The following is a 20,119-nucleotide window of genomic DNA, read 5'->3' as shown; positions in this document are numbered from 1 at the left end:
GTCTTTCAAGGAGGGGAAGCTCAATTTCGGCCTACATCTTAACATATGTAGTTTTATTTATACGTAAATTCTACTCTCCCTGAGATTTTTATTTTCTTGTAAACAAAAGGCATTGTTTTCCCTACACAACAAAAAGGTACCCATTCTTTACATTGAACAATTACATAAAAAAGACGCTATGACATGAATAAACATAAAATGATCAGTAAAAAAAAAACATTACGCAAAATCTTTAAAGTTGGTAAAGGAAAAAATGCACGTAAATTTATTTCACACATTTTTATTTTTTTAAAATAATCCCTTTATTAATTTAAATTATTTTAATTATTTTTAATGATAACACAATACTTACTACTGGCCCCTGTTCATTTATGTCCTGAGATGGTTTCATCAAGAGGCATGGACAACAGTACAGAAGTCAGTCTCCAAACACAAGCAACTACAGAAAAGCACCAGAAATAGAAGCTCGATTTGTCGCTAGTCGTTTTTAATAAAGAAAATGCCGCTATAAGGATTAGGAAAGTCTCCGGTTCAGCTCAGAACAGAATGAAAATGCTCCCATCATGGAGTTTTACACTAAAAGATCGCTGATTCGCACATTTCGCTGTCAATCAAAAAGGGACTCCGCCTCAGACAGGCCAGCCGAGGCCAGCCTACTGCCCCATAGACCCCCAGAGACGCTGAGCGTCCGATGGGCGGGACAAAGCGGGACAAAGCATTTATCCAATGACTCGTCTCGTTTCGACGCGCGCTTTGCTCCGCTATTGAAGTCTGTGCACTGTTTAAAGCAGCGCTGTGAAGCTGCGGGAATGAGTGAGAGGAAAGCCGCGGCGTTACCAGTGATAAGAAGCTGATTCTGAACTAAGCTCAGTGCGGTGTAGCGCATATTTAATCAGTGACATGTACACACAACAGTATATATTTTATCACTTATTTTTTTACATTTTAGGGGAAGCTGAGCTTCCCTTGCAGTCTTAGAGCAATCGCCACTGGTATGAATACTGTACATGGGATTTGCATTGCCTAAAAAACAAGTAGCTCTTAATTTGCTGTGATTTGATTGATTGATTTGTTCTTCTCACTGTTTTAATATGAATGACTCTACATGCTAGTGGACACAAATACGTGTGGAAGACCAACAGATGAGATCAACAACGCCACCATTAAGGATACGAGCAATGTCGAGGACTACTACTTATACGTAAATACTGTGGAATATAAATGTTCAGAGGGTTTCAAGTTTAAGCGAACAAAATTTGCTCGTTGCTCTCAAGGCAACTGGATTTACCCAACATGTATACGTAAGTAAAATTAAGTTATACACTGAGCAGTATTGTGTGTTAATATTTAATATAAAACTTTACTTACTTGTCATGTTGACCTTTTTTCCACGCTCCAGCACAGTGCTAGCCTTTCCAAGTGCGTTATTAACACACTTCTTTATTGTATTAGATTTTCTTGGCAAAATGTTAAGCCACAAATTGCATTTGTGAAGATTATTAGCAAAAAAATAGAAAGCAACAAGTGGCAACTCAATCACTACATAAATGTACAGGTTTAAACCATAGACTGTGTATAACTGAATAGAGCATCATCTCTCAAAAGTGAAGCCACCACAGGTCGGCGCCCCCTGCTGTTCAGTTGCAGAAAGCTGTGTAACCCCACCCATCCCTATAGGTTTCAATGGCAAAACAGCCGACTTTCAATCACGTTTTTTCTAATATACTGTAATTCCACCTCCATTATTTAAATGCAGCAGCTAGTGTAAGCTCTGCTTATATAGTCAAATTTTTATATCCCCACAAAATACGTTTTTTAAAACGTTATTCAGCTCTATTAAAAAAGGTGTGGTTATTGTAAAAGGGCTGGGCTACACCTAGCCGGAGTGGGACCAATGACTGTATCGGTGGGGCCATAGACTGTGTGAGCTCTGTGGAGGCAGCCTTCAGGGGCAGGTTTATTCAAATGAGTAGGCTGTCTCTCCACAGTCTTTCTCCTCCTCTGGTCTCTACTGTGCAGACTCGGGTTTCAGGATCGCTAACATGGCGGAAGCTTTTGCCTTCATTTTCTTTGAATGAATGGGTACAGCGACACAGAGTCTTTTTTTACAGTCTCTGGTTTAAACTAGTATTGTGTCCCATGACTTTTGCCACATTTCACAAAAGTTGAAGAATGTTGTGCTGACCTGCAGGGCATGTGCTTGCATGTCTGTACACATGGACAGGTCTAGCCAGATGGTGCCAGTCACTATCATTACCATCCACTGCACTGTCCACTCTGGGTGGTAATGCCTTCTATGATGTATTCCCATACACACGTGACCCTGTGGATCGAGGAATGTTAAATGCCCACACAACTTCAGAAATGGAACGTTCCATTCTTCTGGCTCTTACTATCAGACCTCGCTCTGATAATGCAATAACTTCTCTCACAAGACAACACCTCACAACTTACATAGGTGTGGGTTTTCCTAGAACACTATTTGAGGTTCACAGTGTGTAACATCCATGTCTTTCATTCATGTCTCATTATCCAATTATCCTCATTAATTATCCTTAACTTTAACCCTTTTCACAGTGGTCAGTATTTGGTAACTTAAATAGCTTCTTACTGATTATATACTGTATTTTCACCACCACCACCCCCCCAAAAAAGCCTACTTTTGTCCAACACATTTCTTCATATCTTCAAAGTTCATGATGATATCAAATTAATTCTGTTATACAGATGCTTTACTTGTCTATAAGCGGCCAAGATTTTACTGAGCTAACTATAATGGTTTGAGTTTTATTAAAGATTAACCAAAAAAGTGAAGAAAAAAAAAACTCCCAGTGGAAAAAAAAAATCTTCTCAATATAGCTCAAAACCAATGTAAATGACCCAAAAGTAAATAAATAAATAAATATCTCCAGTAATTCCACCTAACCCTAGTCACCAAAAATCATAATGTCTCCAAATACAGCCTTCCAAATAACAATTACAGGATAAACAGATTTCAAAAGGGTTTTTTTTATCTGAAGTCAAAAATATATTAGCAAGGTTTATTTATAAATATTTAGAGCGTCTCATTATCTCTGTTTATATTCCTACATACAGATAGGATGTATATGTAGGAATATAAACAGAGATAATGAGACGCTCTAAATATGTATAAATAAACCTTGCTAATTTACCAATATATTTTTGACTTCAGACGGATTCTGGGAAGTCCCTATTGAATGAATGAATGAATGAATGAATGAATGAATGAATGTGTACTTGCAGGTCAGGGGCTGAAATCTTGCTAAATGTTCCTTATCAAAAAGACTCCAAAACAGTTGCAAAAGTTTAAAAGTGTGCTTGCAGCTGCAATTCTTATTTTTCCACCCAGAAATGTTCTATATTATAGTAAGACTTTGTAAAGAGCTTTATCAAAAAGTCTTTTTTTTCTGGTCAGATTAGTCATACCTATGTGTTTTTACCCACACATCCATATTTTATATAAACAAAAAAATTATAAAAGGTATTTTTTTTAACTAAGCTGTTGCTGTTTGCAGCATCTACACCCTCAAATCCAGACAGAGAAGAGGATGTGAGCCAACCCGACAGAGAGTCTTCAACAGTGCGTGCTACTGATACACCTGAAGAATGTAAGAAACTTAGTATGAAGTCTCCATATGCTTATTTATTCATTGCTAATATATCCACTTGAGCAGGGCCGCCGCTCTGCATACGCAGACAACGCAGCCAGCGTTAGGCCTCAACCATTTTGCAGTTGCAGGGAGCCAAATTGACTGAGAATGAAATGTGTTGAAATTATGACATTATTAAATTTAAAACCCAATGTGAATTATTTATGATACGCTCATCTTTTTTGTCTTTAAACATTGCATGGGGCACCTACTCTACTACTTAAAAGCGGCACGTTATTATTTTTGTGCATAATATAATGCCCCCACCCCTATTGCCTGAAATGGCACGGCTCGGTTTGCTCTGTTGGTTGTTGCCAGATGTGACATTTTCCAGTCAAATAAATAATCAAAAAATGCATGGAGGCGCTAAATCTTGCGCATGTTTAACCATTTTTAAAGTGTATGTGGCCATTCTATACAAAAACTTGTCCAGTGCAATATTTGTGTAAGTTAAAAACTTAAAATAACCAGTTATGCTTAGGGCCTCCAAAACCTTAGCAGCGGCCCTGCACTTGAGTGTTAATCTCACATGTTGCTTGAATAAGGGAATGAGAATATTTTCTATAAAAACGTGTGTTTTTTAATTTTTGTGTTTTGTGTGTTTCTGTGTGTGTTTCTGATTTAGCATCAAGAACAGGTGCTTGTGGCTCACCTTCACCAATCAAAGACGCAGTGCAGGAATTCAAAGATAAATATGAGGATGGTGAAAAAGCTACGTATGAGTGTCCTGCTTATTACGTTAAGGCTGGTGATCCCCACCTTACCTGCAGACAAGGCAGATGGACAGGAAAAGGGGAATGCTTGGGTAAGTACAGATCTTTTTATAATCTGTAAATAAAAAATGACTTTTTGTGACATTTTGTTTTGTCACTGGATTATTCACTTAGTATGTATGTTTTTTCACATATAAAGAAAATTTTAATTCAGTTTGCAAACACTGCAAGACCAATAAGCAAGTTAATCATGTGCAGAAAAAATACAGGTTTCTAAAGATCATGATTATCAAGAGCTCTCCTTTGATTTTCAAAACAAAGTTTGCATTAAAGCTTGTTTTTTAACAAAGCAATAGTGAGTAATGGTGTAATGTCTCTGTTATCTGAATTTACTATATATAATAACATCTGCACCACATATCTGATTAAAACAATGTGTTTAAAAGCACAGTGAATTTTCTGCGTTTAGTTTATTAAATGTTTTTATTCACATGGATAAAAGTTTAAAATACACAGCAGCTTTGGTGTTATGAAATTATTTTATGCATTTGTTTAATCCATCTTTATTGTCTGTACTGAGCGTAAATGTGACCAGTATTATTCTCATTTTAACATTTATTGATTTATTTCAGAACCCTGCACTGTGGACGTTCATGATATGGATCCCCGTAACATACAGCTACTGAGAGGAGATAGAATAAAAATGTATTCACGCCACGGAGATCATATTACATTTAAATGTCAACAAGAATATAAACATGATGGCCTAGTTCCCCTTCGTCAGATATGTCAAAATGGGCAGATGAATTTGCCTCGCTGTGTGTGACCCACATCTTACTGTTAAAGTTCTGTGATGGAGGATAAAGACATGATTTTAATACACTGATAGAAAAGCCTGTTTGTGTCGTATCTGATTTTGTAAAGAACAGAGGAGACAATGAATAAGATAATTTAATTAAATTTGAATAAACTTCTGTACAATTAGCAATTAGAATAATGGATTGTGTTCTGTCCAGTATTCTAAATATGATAGATGAGGAGACATGAATCACTTTAATAACTGAAGTCTTCCTCCTTTACTCTGGAAATATTCATACAGTTTTGTTGCTGAGTGTTGTTTAATCTGTATGATGTATTCTTCACCAAATGCAATAAAACAAAATCACAATGTTTACTTTTTCATTTTTATCTCTACATTTATCAGAATAGTTTAAATGAAGAAAAAAACGTGAAAAAATAATTCAATAGATTCAATAGATGCCACACTTACATTGTAATTAACCAACCTGGGCCCAATCAAACATTTGTACACACCTTAATGTATTTTTTATTTTTATTTTTTACATTGTAGATTATTATTAATGACATCAAAACAATTAAAAGACACAAATAAAATTACATAATAAACAAAAAAGTGTTTTGTCTCCACAATCCCCTGATCTAAACCCAGCTGAGATGATGATTTGAGGAGATTTGGGATGAGCTGGAGCACAGCGTGAGGGAAAAGCAGCGACTTTTGTTATAAGTGTATAAATAAGTGTATCTTTTATTCTGGAATCATTATCTTTTGTTAATGATTCACTTGTAGAGACCTTGTTGGGGTCAAATCTTGTGTAAATTTGGAGCTTCTACAGTGAGTGGGAGAATGTTTATGTGTACATATATTGGCAGGATTTGAGTCAAATCTAGTGACCGGTGACAGGGGTATGTATTTGCTCTGATAAGTGGGGGGGGGGGGGGGGGGGCAGTAGTGGTGGGGAGGTGGCTGATGGGAAAACACTGGTATACAGTATATTATTGTCGAGGGAATGTGGTTTTGTCATCTAATTCTTTTTTTTAATCACCAGTCACTTTAATTCTTACTCTCATCCACATGTTGATGTAGATGTTATTAGAATATCTCAATATTAAAGAATAGGTGATAACAAACCAGTCCACAATTGGCCAAAACGATCTCAATGATTTTGCATGAAACACTACTCTCCACCCATTGGCCAATTTAGGGCCAAAAATAGGATAAATAAAAATCATTATTGTAATTATAGGAAATCAGTATTCAAATTAGTATCCTGTCAGACCAATCAGTATTGCAGATCGGACACCATGAGCTTTAGAATCAGGAGTAAAAGGACCATCAGAACTGTTATCTGCAACAAGACCAAAACCCAGCATCAGTCAAGGAGTTATGGGGTTATCACGTTGAATAAGAAGAGGTATGTCCACATTTTTGACAGGAACATTATATGCAAGTCACCATCAGGGCCGCCGCTCTGCATACGCAGACAACGCAGCCAGCGTTAGGCCTCAACCATTTTGCAGTTGCAGGGAGCCAAATGGACTGAGAATGAAATGTGTTGAAATTATGACATTATTAAATTTAAAACCCAATGTGAATTATTTATGATACGCTCATCTTTTTTGTCTTTAAACATTGCATGGGGCACCTACTCTACTACTTAAAAGCGGCACGTTATTATTTTTGTGCATAATATAATGCCCCCACCCCTATTGCCTGAAATGGCACGGCTCGGTTTGCTCTGTTGGTTGTTGCCAGATGTGACATTTTCCAGTCAAATAAATAATCAAAAAATGCATGGAGGCGCTAAATCTTGCGCATGTTTAACCATTTTTAAAGTGTATGTGGCCATTCTATACAAAAACTTGTCCAGTGCAATATTTGTGTAAGTTAAAAACTTAAAATAAAATAAACAAATAGGATGAAAAATCGTAACTTATCTGGCAACCTTAGTCCTAACTAAAGTAGCAACGCTACTTGAGTTTGGCAGGAGACAAGTTCACCGCGCGAAGTTGCTACTAAATGGTAATTCAACTATGAAGCGACGGTTTGAGTCTGGAGCTGAGAAGAAGAAAAAGAAGCAGAAAGATGAGGCCCATGCATCCCTTTCTGGTGAGTAACTTCGATGATAAAGGTTTAAATAGTTTTGATTACTTCATGTTCAGTGGTGTTGCCTGAGCTAGTTACGTTGGCTTTGCTGATTTGGTAGCTTTAAACGCTTAACTAGAAACTAATCTGGGTATTGCAAGGCACGTGGCACGTTTGCAAATAGTAGTAGTGTAGTTTGAAGATTTTTAGTGACTTTAATAAGAAATTAATAAACAGAGTAGCCTACCTATTGACTAATGCAGTCAGTGCACTATCCAAATTGTCTGTATGACAGCAGGATCAGACAGCTCTATAGATTTTGACAGGCTGATATAAATACACCACGAATATAAACGATAATTTCATAACCTTTAAGGCTGGCTTGTGTAAATGACGTGTCCACTGCTTAAAATAGACATGCATCGTTTCATTTATTATTTATACATTATAAATAGTACTCTTCTGCTGTTCTTCACTGTTATTGGCCTTACTTATAACGTTGTAAATATTCACAGTTACATGTGTAATTTTAATAAATAGTAAAATTTTGCATAAACCTTTTGTGTTTGTGTGTGTGTGTGTGTTTTTTTTTTTTTATTTTTTGGGGGGGGGGGGGGGGGGGGGCTCCCTGACCAGTTATGCTTAGGGCCTCCAAAACCTTAGCAGCGGCCCTGGTCACCATTAACTGTCTGCAACTCTAAGCCGAGCACGTTTTGCCAGCTTTCACTAAAATGGTGCACCCTGACATGGCAATACATCACAGAAATACAAAGTGAAATGTAAAAGTGATTAATCTGGTAAAGTATGATTTCTGTGCAGTCGGAAGTCTTATAAATATGATAAATATTCTGAAAGAATTCAAAATCTTAAGTAACTTTATGAAAGTTTAAGGGTCAAAAGGCACAGTGCTAACAGTGAACTGATTTAACAGTAAATTTCATTCCCACTGCTGTTAATTTTATCTGTAAAAATAACAAAATAAAAGGAATGTATTTTACAGGTAGTCTAACTTAAAGAAGCAATCAGTAGAAAATATTCAATTTCAATATACTGGATAGAGTTGTCTGCTCCGCCCACCCCTCCACAGATGCAAAGCTCACTCGGGTTGCCAGGCTAGCGAACCTAACACAGAACACAGAACCTACACGAATGAGTGCAAGAAGAGTTTAATAAATTTTACCATGGTAAGCAACGTTATAAAGCAGCTTATGTGGATTTTTTATCACTTTGTCTGTAGTTAGCAGTTAGCTTTATTCACTGTTAGCTGCATTTAGCTATTTTACACAGTAGACAGATAAATAATCTAGCAATCTGACCTTGCTTATTTATTGAAATGCCTGTCCCTAGTATGCTAACCTAATGTTTGTGATAAACCTGGCAACCTCCCTGTTGGGGAATGATCAGCAGGCAGAATCAGAGGCCACACCCACAGAGAATTCTGATATACCACCAGAGGTGTAAAGTAACGTATTTACTCACATTACTGTAATTGAGTAGATTTTATGAGTAATTTTTAATTTTTAAATAATCCCTTTAATAAAAATTGTACAACCTAAGCAAAGTCTTTGTCAGAATTCAGCCTTCATGGTTTTCTGAAAAATAGTAAAGGTTAATGGAGACGAAAGGTGTTGTTGTCCTGTGTGTTTATTAATTAGCTAACATGTATTAACGCCTAAATTAATAGTATATTAAATTCACTGAAAGCTGTATGAAATGCATCTGTCGGTGCGATGTTAACAGGCGATTGAGGAGAATATAACCTAAATACTTTAGCTAATGATCATGGATTACATAGATCCCTTTTAGACATTAAACAACGCTGAACTAAACTGAAGACATATCAAACTGCCTGCTTAGGTTAGCTAACAAGTTAACGAAGCTGCGCTACTTTACGTGCTTAACCTGCGTCCACAAACTGAGTTTACCTTTCTAAAAGACTTGGTGGTGAAAGAAATGCCTCATAATGTTTGTTGTGTTTATGTTCCGCTGATTTTATCACACATAGTTTGTGCTGAGTTTTGTTCTCCATGGCAGCGCAGCTGAACTTTTCCTAGCAATGTTTATTTCGGTTAGCAGCAGAGACGCTGTGTAAATCAGCTGCCTGGGGTCTGTGTGCACAGCTTGGGGCGGTGTTCTGTCGAGTTGTGCTACCCACCGATATGTGCTTCTTTACGGCACTGCTCATTCTTTTTTGTATGATTTCATGTTTTTAATGATAATTCCTTAAGTTTTTTTGGGAACATTAAACAATCTGCTTGAATGTTAAAAAAAAACATGTAATTAGCAGTTAAAGCATAGCAATGGCAAGTTAAAAAAATAATAATGAACTGTAAAACTATAATAATACAATTTATAGTCACATATATGACCATAACTTTGTAACAGTAAAGAAAAAAAAATGGACCATAAAAACCTATTCCACTTGTTCTTGAAAATGTTTTATGGGGTGGTCTGAACAAATACTTCCTGAAAGCTCCAAATTATTATGTGGAATAATAGTTTTGAATAGTAGTGATTTGTACTTTTTTTACATCAAATAATTAAAAATAACTATGTAACTTTTACTCAAAGTGTATTTTAAATTGAGTACTTTTTTACTTTTACTTGAGTAGATTTTTAGATGGGTACTTTTACTTTTACTTGAGTAGAATTTTAGCAAAGTAAAGGTAATTTTACTTAATTACAATTTTTCAGTACTTTTATACCACACATTTGTAGTAAGAAACAAGAGCTGACTGATATGAATGAATAGGAACTTTGCATGTTTCCTTAATATGGGACGACACATCTTGATAATTTAATCATTTACTACTGAAAGTCTAATCCTTATTGGTTCTTTAAAGTTTATTTTGTCTTGTTAACTTTTCACCTGACCCCAGTAGGGCTTACTTTTTACTAAGCCCAACCTACAGGAGTAGGTGGAGCTTAGTTTAGAAACTTTAGTCTTGCTGAAAGCAGAGATTGCTCAGTCTCACTGACTACCATCGAAAACAATGAAGGGGAGTTTTTTCATTCCACGTCTTTTCTTCCTTTTCTGTATTTACAGCTCTACACGGAGTGGTAAGGTTTTTCTTCTTGTGTGTTTTCTTATAGTAATTAGCAAATCATCAATAAAAATAAAGATTGAAAACAATAATCTATTTATAGGATCAGTTTAGCAATACTCATTTGATCTAATGAATTAAGTATTATAATTTAATATTATAATTATATGGCTGCAGAATGTTTACAGTTATCCTGGTTTAGGCTCTGTTAAAGTGACATGCAGTTGTTTACCTATATAAGACAAAGACAATGTTAAAGAAAAGTATGCATACTTTATGCACACTTAAATCATAGTATATATATACAAAGTAGTATGTATAACCATTGCATCCATTATACGTTGTAGACGTGCTTAAAAATGTATATATTAATAATAATAAAAAATTATGTCTGGAGTATGGATACTACTTAAGTGTAATGAATATGGTATTTCCTTTTCCTTCTGAAGGCTGCAACTTTGCTTTGGTTTGTTGGAAATAAGTGCATCTTTTATTTAGAATGCATTATCTTTTGTTAGGTAGGCAAACCATTGCTGATTATTACTGACAATTATGACACAGATAGCCTCTAGTTGCAATTGTATTCATATCGCTCTCTTGTATTACACAGCAGCTTATATCATATATTGTAACTAACTTTTCTCCAACTGTCTATCATGACAAAACTTAACCTAAAGTTTCCTAATAAATATACTTTTTGAAATGGCCGCCATCTTGAATTTCCAGGTAATGTAGGTCTAGTTCATTATTTATGCCAAATATGGTGCTTCTATCACAAAGTGAATGATTCTTCTGCAATATGAGCTTACTCTACAACACTGTTATATTCATAGTTAATTTTCTACTAGCTACCAAGCTAATTCATTGAGGTAACAACTGCACAACTCTCAATACAGATCAACAGATGATGATAATATTCTCCAAATTGTGACAGTGATTTTGTAAAATGTTTGTCTTTTTCTTATTAATAATTTTATTTCTGATTTTTTCCCCCCATTTTTCTCCCAATTTGGCCATCCAATTGTTCCACCCCTTTGTGCGTCTCTATCACCAGTGGTGCCTGCGACCCTTTTTTTATATAGTTGTACTATATTAAACTAGACTCCCTGTAAGTTGAAACAATTTAAGGGAATTGAACTTTCAATTAGGTCTTACCCAGATACAATCATGACATTCAAGATACATTAAAGTACATTTGAGTTGCTTAAAAAAGAATGACTGTACTTTAACTAGAGCTGTTGCAATAATTATATTACCAACGTATTGTACAACATACAATACAGTATTTTAACATGTTGTACTGACCTACTGTTTACATAGCAAGGAGAGCCCATTAAGGTGAATGAGCTGGTTTGTGAATTTTGATTAAAAACAGCGGCTTCATTTCACATTGATATATATATTAGTAGTGTCGTTCGATTCAAAAATGTAATCAGAATAATCACAACAATATTCTAACAATATATCTCTGTGGTGTGAAGCTGCTTTAACACAGAACACTGAAAAATTGCCGCCATGCTTTCAAACTGTATTTTCAATGGGATGTGCAGTGCAGATGTGAGCAGTGAACGCTGCACATACCGCGCTCTTAGTGTGTAAACAGCATGAAGCAGCAGCAGAGACCGCATTTCTTTATATCAGTATATTATCTGGCTAATATATCAGATTAAATTTATCAGCACTTTAGCTAAATTAAAAATAATTATTTATGTTAGCGGGGTCAGAACGAGTAGCAGATCACGTAATCACCACAAGCGAACCGCTCCAGAAAAATAATCCAAAATCCAAGAAAAACCCTGGGAGATTACTGCGGAAGTTAATATGCGTTACTGATACCTAATAATTATCCTTAATAATAAACACCTTCATTTAAAAATAGCATTTTGTGTTTACCTGTGTTGTCTTTGATTAATATTTAAATTAGTTTGATGTTGCGAAACATTTAAGTGTGACAAACATGCAAAAAATCTGGAAATCAGGAAGGGGTCAAACACTTTTTCCCACATCTGTATATATATTTCAATGTTTAATACTGCATGAATTTCTCTTAAAACGCAATGATATAATTTAACAAAAATATTACCCTATTTTTTTACAATATACTGATGCATTTGAAAAGTTTAATATACAGTTGAAAAAAATACAGTAAGCAACAGCATAAACAAAATGGTGGAGGGTGACCATCCATACCATTAGTATGCTGGTGATTACTGTACTGTTTATTGTTGTTATGATTAAAATGAATGTAGTGCTACTTCCAGAGGCTTGCAAAATTATTCATACTCCTTAAACATATTTTGTCACATTAATACCATAAACTTAAAAGCATATTATTGGGATTTTGACTGGTATACCAACACAAAGAAGCACACAATTGTGAGATAAAACAAAAATAATAGATGCTTTCCAAAAAAATTATGGTTGAGTATATTAACAAAAAAATCAAGTTTAGATTAACTGCGTTTGCCCAGTGTGTTGTTAAGGAAGCGGACATTAGCTAGAAAAGATGCCTAGTGCAGATCTCTGTATGTTTCTGTCAGTTTTAACTTTGTGGTGTGTCAAGTTTGAGCTCTCCTTTTGCAGACACTAGGACAGGAAAAGTTCTAGTCGTGAAAATTTAAAATTGCTGTTGATTAGTACATTTCCTATAGGACTAATTGTAAGTGTATTAAAACCCTTTTACATTTCTTTGAGAGAAGGTCAACTGCTCTGTTTTGTCTCACTTTGTCTACAACAGAGATCCACTGTTCGCTTGGGCCTGCTACAATTGGAATTGAAAGAACAAATCCCGAAGGGAAAAATTTGTTTAAGGCTGAAGAGAGTGTAGAGGTTATCTGTGCAAAAAATTACTGGTTGAGTGTAGTGAAAAAAACATCTGGATGGATTAAATGCAAAGACGACGGTCACTGGGAATCCCCTCCTGCGTGTGAAGGTAAAAACTTCAAACATACAAAATCTGCACAACTATTATTGCTTCTGAAATGATATACAGAAAACTTCTTTCAGATATTGGCTGTGAAATTCCATATGACCAGCATGTGTATTGGCCTGAATACACCTTCAGTGCAGACAGAAGACTGGGGGTCACTAAGTCATATAGTTGTCAAAGAGGTTATAAGCCAGCAGCTAAAAGGGCCGAATGTACAATGGATGGCTGGGTCCCAAATCCTCTGTGTATTGGTAAGATCCTCTATTAAACACTGTGTGGTTCATTAGTTTCTTATTTCAAAGTGGAGAAAACTGAAATAAGTCTTTGCTGTCTTTCAGAGAAAGGGTGTCTTGCACCAACAATTGAAAACACAAAGCCGTTGACGAACCCAAAGCACAAATATAAGCTTTATGAAACTGTTCGGTACCAGTGTCTTCCTGGATATGAACCTGAGAGGTTTTCAATCAATTGTAATTGGAATGAACAATGGGATAATATGAAATCCTGCACTGGTAAGAATCCATTTATTAATAAATTGGACAGATATTTGGTGATATTTGGGGGTGTCTTGCCTTTCATATACTTCACGTTCATTATCTTTTCACAACATAATTTTAGGAAGGCAAACCATTGCTGTTAGCGACTATAACAGACTATTATTGTCACATTCTCGTCCTGTTCTGGTTCTCTCCTGTCTTTCGCTGTGTTTTTTGATGGTCCAGTCAGAGATAGTCAGAGGAAACAACAACGTTATTATTAAAAGTTTATTATTTGTCTTTTTGGGGGGGACGAAATCTTTCAGAAGCAGAGATGGACAGAGTTCATAATAATGTATGCATTATATTTTTTATTGTATGATTTGTCTTTGCATTTCAGCTAAACAAGGCACTCTGCTGCCCTGTAATTCATTCAGATTTACAAATGGATTTATGCATTACTTGGATTCAGACCCACCATCTCAATGGGTCTCCTACTCATGTGACCAAGGCTATAAGCCAATTGAGGAAGGGTGGTGGGGACAAAAGAGCTGCAGGCAGGGTTTTGTGGATAGTAAGCCACAGTGTATACGTGAGTATTTTCTTTTCAGATAAGACATTAAAGTTGTGCAGTCCCCCAGGTGAAGCAGAAGGTGAATCTCACTTCATGTCTTTTTGGTTCTTGGATATTGACAGGTTCAGATGCCTGTGTTGGTCTTCCCAAAATTCCTCATGCAAAACCAAGTCAAACAGACAAAGTCTTTGAAAATGGGGCCTGGGGAAATCTTAACTGCGACTGCGGCTTCAGAATAAACCCATATCACATCCAGTGTGTTGAAGGACAATGGAAACCTCTTCCACAATGTGAAAGTAAGTCACGTTTGCTTTTGACCTTCTAATAATTTTTTTTCTGAGCTGATGAGATTTTGATGAATTGTAAGTGAGATTGCAGCTCAGCTCTCAGTTATTTACAATATTTAAAAATCTCATAACAAATGAAATACATGATTTCTTTTGTTAAGGTGCAGTTTTGGCTATACATTTTTGTGCGATATTTTTTGGCTGTCAAATTAAAGACAAACTGAATAAATTGATGGTTTGGAATATTTAAGTTGATGCAGGAGGAGGAGTCAACAAATACTGTTTTCCCCAGTCTTTAAGTTTTGATTTACAAAGGCATTCAGGAAACACAGTCTCCCACATCTCCCATGTTAGCCAATACATTATTTGCCAAAATTGGTCATTCAAGGAAGTATATTCCTGATCAGTAGATTAAGGGACGTTTCAGTGGCAAAAGTTTACCAAACTGAAAATATGTGCATACCATAATATCATATAGTATGCTATAATGAACCCCACCTACACAATGCGGGGAGGGGAACTGTGATTATGTAGCTTGGGGTACAGTTCAGAACAGCTTGAGACGGTTCTCAAGCCAGGTCCCCACCCACAGCTAGGTGAGTAATGAAGATGAGGGTGGAGGCTGGTGCGAGGTCGAAAGTCACGAAGGTGGGAAGCCCCTGGGAGGTATATATAGGACCAGGGGGAGGAGCTCGGGAAATTGAGGCGTGGTTCATATCCCAAAATTTTGTTAATTCTTAACAACACTTGTAAACTATATTAAACTCAAATTCAAATCATAAGTTCATCTGGGATTCAATGAGACTCCTCGTAAGTTGCAACAATTTTGTGGAATTGAACCTCCAAAAGAATCAGATTTGAATAAAAAAAAATGACGGTACTTTCCATTGTTTTTTCATTCATTTTTAAATGTCTAGTTGTGGTCTCTAGTATGAATGAATGTCATGTGAGCCACTTTTTGTAAAAAAAAATAAGTGCAAAGGTGTTACTATTTAGCCTTGCTTTAGATCACTAAATTAGTCTCTCAAAAGACACAATTTAGCTCCTCCCCACGTACCCCCAAAACCCCACGGCCGCGCAAACCTGCACCCTCCTCCCTGTGGAACTTAAACCTTATTTTCACAATAAACTGACACATTCTGAAAATATAAATCTATTTTTATACATGCCATTAGGAATGTGTGGTCACCCTCCACGAGTTGAAAATGCTGTAGTCCTCTATATTGACCGACAAGAATGGGATAGGGTAACATACAGATGCAGACATGGTTTTACAATGAAGGGGCCGGAAACAATTTACTGCAGCAACTCAGACTGGTCAACAACACCAAGATGTGAATGTGAGTACATGAAATTTCCTGCTTACTTTGTTTAAAGTTCTTAAGATTAAAATGAATATAGTGCTGCTTACAATGGCTTGCAAAAGTACTTATTAAATTACAAACTGAGATTTAAGTGATAGACCAACACAAAGTAGCATATAATTGTAAAGTGGAAAAAAATTACACATGGTTTTTAAAATGATGATAAAACAAGAATATGAAAAGTATTTAACCCCATTTATCAATAGTTAGTCGAACCAACTTTCGCTGCACTGTAGGGTTATGTTTTTCTACCAGTTTTGCACATCTAAAGACTGAGATTTTTGTCCATTCTTCTTAGCATAATAGCTCAAGCTCAGGCAGGTTGGATGGAGAGCGTCTATGAACAGCATCTTGCCACAGATGTTCAATGGGTGTTAGGTCAGGACTTTGACTGGGCCAATCTTACACATAAATGTTCTTTGATCTTCTAAATCATTCCACTATAGCTCTGGCTGTATGTTTTTGGTCATTGTCTTGATGAAAAGTGAATCTCCTTCCCGGTCTCTTTTGGAGCCTCCACCAGGTTTTATCTTCCCATTAACTTTGACCAGCTTCCCAGTTCCTGCTAAAGAAAAGCCTCCTCACAGCATGATGCTCCCACCACCATGTTTTACTGTACGTCCACACAGAACGCGATAAAATCGCTGTGTGTCGCCTGTCCAACAGGCGATGAGTCGCTTGGGGGCGTCTCACTCAGAACGAGCTCGTTGGTGGGAGTTTTCCAAATACGGCACGTACAGAAACAAGGGTTCTACACAATTCCTAAACCATTAACAGTCGTACAGATGTTTCACAAACAATAAATCTTTATACCTTTTATAACTATTAAGTACAATAATATAACATAATTATTTCATATTACAATAAATGGGTTCACTTAAATATAATACATTATTTTCCTTAATGTAGTAAATCATTCTCTTATATATATATATATATATATATATATATATATAATTTGTCCATAATTTAAAAATAGTTAACTTAATGAAATAAATAATTCCTTGGATGTAATATATATGTTTACTGTCACACATGAAGAGGGTGGACGTAAGTGCAGAAATATTTATAATATCATTTATTAAATAAACAAACTAAAACAAACTAAAACAAACAAACATAAACCAAAGCTTCACTAAAAATAAACAGAAAACAAACACGGGTAAACGAAATTACAAGACTGAAATAACTAAAATAACAAAGATGAGATTAAAGTATATACAAAACTAAGAAACCAGTAACTAGAAACAAAACCAACCTGACAAACACACAGCAAGGAATCACGCAAAAGACTAGACCAAGAACGCTTGAAACACGGGCTGATATACATGAGGAGGGAACAGGAAACTGGAAACACCTGAGGATCAATCAAGAGGGGGCGGGGTTACAAATCACTGATGACAGGGTGGGGCTAGGGCGGAGACAAGACCAAAACACAACAGAAGCACATGACTGGGAAACATGACAGGTAAACAGAGGGGCAGGAGCACAAGAGACCAAATGAGGGAGAAACACAAGGCAGACATGGGCTAAGGTGTTACATTTACTTAAATATATTAAAACATCCTCTTCATTTAATAAACAGTCTTTCTCTTAATTTATTAAATAATTCCCTCAGTTTTAATACATCTATCTGTAAGATGTAATACATAATTCCATCAGTTTTAACTAAATCGTTCCAAATTCCATACCTCAGTTTGAATAAATCGTAACGTTAAATGCATTAAATCCTTTGTTCAGTTGTAATAAATCATTATGTTAACTTTAATACATAATTCCCTTTGTTTCAATAAACGTTTCTGTTAATTAAAAAAATATTCCCTTAGTTGTCAAAAAACATTCTGTTAATTTAATAAATAATTTTCTCAGTTTTAATATATAGTTTTCTATAAAATAAGGTAATTCTGTAAGGATAGTAGTATAGTGGGGTAGCTGCTGGTGTAGTGGAGTATTTTACCTCAGATCAGCTCAGTTCAGTTCTGTTCCCACTCTCCGTTTTGCTGGCGGAATAAATCTTCAGTAGGAACCGAAAATCAGAGCAGCGATTTCAGGCCGAACATATGAGAATCTGTTTCTGATTGGTAATCGCTGCCGCACGTCGTTGCTCATTTGCATAAAGTTAAGTTCTGGTCAACTCTCTCGCGTCACTCAAACCGCCCGCTTCGCATCGCGTCGCGCCGCATCGCTGCCTGTCGCCCAGTGTCGCTCCCTCTCATTGAAAATGAATGACTTCCGGCTGCTTTGTCGCTCGCGTCGCGTTTGGTGTGGACGCACGGTTACAGTGGGAATGGTGTTACAGTGTTACTTTTCTGCCACACAGTGCCCTTTTCAATTAGGCCAAAATACCCCAAACTGGTCACATATGACCACGATGCTCAAAGCATGGATGGTTTTATAACCAAACCCTGGTTTAAACTCCACAACTTCATCTCTGACCTTTCTTGGTCTTCATGATGCTGTTTGTTCACTAGTGCTCTCTAACAAAATTGAATTACAGAACAGGTGTTCATTTTTATACTGAGACAAAATTACACACAGCTTCTGAAGACAATTGATTGTACTAGATTTTATTTAGGGGGTTCAGAGTCACACTTTTCAGTTTTTTATTTGATTACAAAATTGAAAAACATGCATCATTTTCATTCCGCTTCACAATGGTGTGCTACTTTGTGTTGGTATATTACTTAAAATCTCAATAAAATACATTTAAGTTTGTGGTTAAGGAGAAAGTGTGAACAATTCAAGGGGTATGAATCAGTGGCGGATGCTGGTCTTTCAAGGAGGGGAAGCTCAATTTCGGCCTACATCTTAACATATGTAGTTTTATTTATACGTAAATTCTACTCTCCCTGAGATTTTTATTTTCTTGTAAACAAAAGGCATTGTTTTCAAGTTTTCCCTACACAACAAAAAGGTACCCATTCTTTACATTGAACAATTACATAAAAAAGACGCTATGACATGAATAAACATAAAATGATCAGTAAAAAAAAAACATTACGCAAAATCTTTAAAGTTGGTAAAGGAAAAAATGCACGTAAATTTATTTCACACATTTTTATTTTCTTTAAATAATCCCTTTATTAATTTAAATTATTTTAATTATTTTTAATGATAACACAATACTTACTACTGGCCCCTGTTCATTTATGTCCTGAGATGGTTCCATCAAGAGGCATGGACAACAGTACAGAAGTCAGTCTCCAAACACAAGCAACTACAGAAAAGCACCAGAAATAGAAGCTCGATTTGTCGCTAGTCGTTTTTAATAAAGAAAATGCCGCTATAAGGATTAGGAAAGTCTCCGGTTCAGCTCAGAACAGAATGAAAATGCTCCCATCATGGAGTTTTACACTAAAAGATCGCTGATTCGCTCATTTCGCTGTCAATCAAAAAGGGACTCCGCCTCAGACAGGCCAGCCGAGGCCAGCCTACTGCCCCATAGACCCCCAGAGACGCTGAGCGTCCGATGGGCGGGACAAAGCGGGACAAAGCATTTATCCAATGACTCGTCTCGTTTCGACGCGCACTTTGCTCCGCTATTGAAGTCTGTGCACTGTTTAAAGCAGCGCTGTGAAGCTGCGGGAATGAGTGAGAGGAAAGCCGCGGCGTTACCAGTGATAAGAAGCTGATTCTGAACTAAGCTCAGCGCGGTGTAGCGCATATTTAATCAGTGACATGTACACACAACAGTATATATTTTATCACTTATTTTTTTACATTTTAGGGGAAGCTGAGCTTCCCTTGCAGTCTTAGAGCAATCGCCACTGGTATGAATACTGTACATGGGATTTGCATTGCCTAAAAAACAAGTAGCTCTTAATTTGCTGTGATTTGATTGATTGATTTGTTCTTCTCACTGTTTTAATCTGAATGACTCTACATGCTAGTGGACACAAATACGTGTGGAAGACCAACAGATGAGATCAACAACGCCACCATTAAGGATACGAGCAATGTCGAGGACTACTACTTAAATACTGTGGAATATAAATGTTCAGAGGGTTTCAAATTTAAGCGAACAAAATTTGCTCGTTGCTCTCAAGGCAACTGGATTTACCCAACATGTATACGTAAGTAAAATTAAGTTATACACTGAGCAGTATTGTGTGTTAATATTTAATATAAAACTTTACTTACTTGTCATGTTGACCTTTTTTCCACGCTCCAGCACAGT

At 36.2% G+C, this 20,119-nt stretch overlaps 1 protein-coding gene across 1 annotated transcript in view; it reads left to right on the top strand.

Moving 5' to 3' along the window:
• The window catches only part of LOC103046808 (complement factor H), a 41,376-nt gene that overhangs the window by 11,501 nt on the left and 9,756 nt on the right, over positions 1–20,119 (top strand). Inside the window, exons 13-24 of the mRNA XM_049465969.1 lie at positions 1,113–1,301; positions 3,537–3,629; positions 4,297–4,476; positions 5,017–5,209; positions 10,315–10,328; positions 13,050–13,244; positions 13,319–13,492; positions 13,580–13,753; positions 14,118–14,309; positions 14,414–14,587; positions 15,754–15,918; positions 19,833–20,015. Of these exons, the coding sequence (XP_049321926.1) occupies positions 1,113–1,301; positions 3,537–3,629; positions 4,297–4,476; positions 5,017–5,209; positions 10,315–10,328; positions 13,050–13,244; positions 13,319–13,492; positions 13,580–13,753; positions 14,118–14,309; positions 14,414–14,587; positions 15,754–15,918; positions 19,833–20,015 (1,926 nt within the window). The remainder of the gene's footprint in view (positions 1–1,112; positions 1,302–3,536; positions 3,630–4,296; positions 4,477–5,016; positions 5,210–10,314; positions 10,329–13,049; positions 13,245–13,318; positions 13,493–13,579; positions 13,754–14,117; positions 14,310–14,413; positions 14,588–15,753; positions 15,919–19,832; positions 20,016–20,119) is intronic.

This window comes from Astyanax mexicanus, chromosome 16 (assembly GCF_023375975.1).
Source record: "Astyanax mexicanus isolate ESR-SI-001 chromosome 16, AstMex3_surface, whole genome shotgun sequence".
Taxonomy (NCBI): domain Eukaryota; kingdom Metazoa; phylum Chordata; class Actinopteri; order Characiformes; family Acestrorhamphidae; genus Astyanax; species Astyanax mexicanus.
The sequence above is the reverse complement of the archived record's forward strand: the minus strand, read 5'-3'. Positions and strand labels throughout refer to the sequence as shown.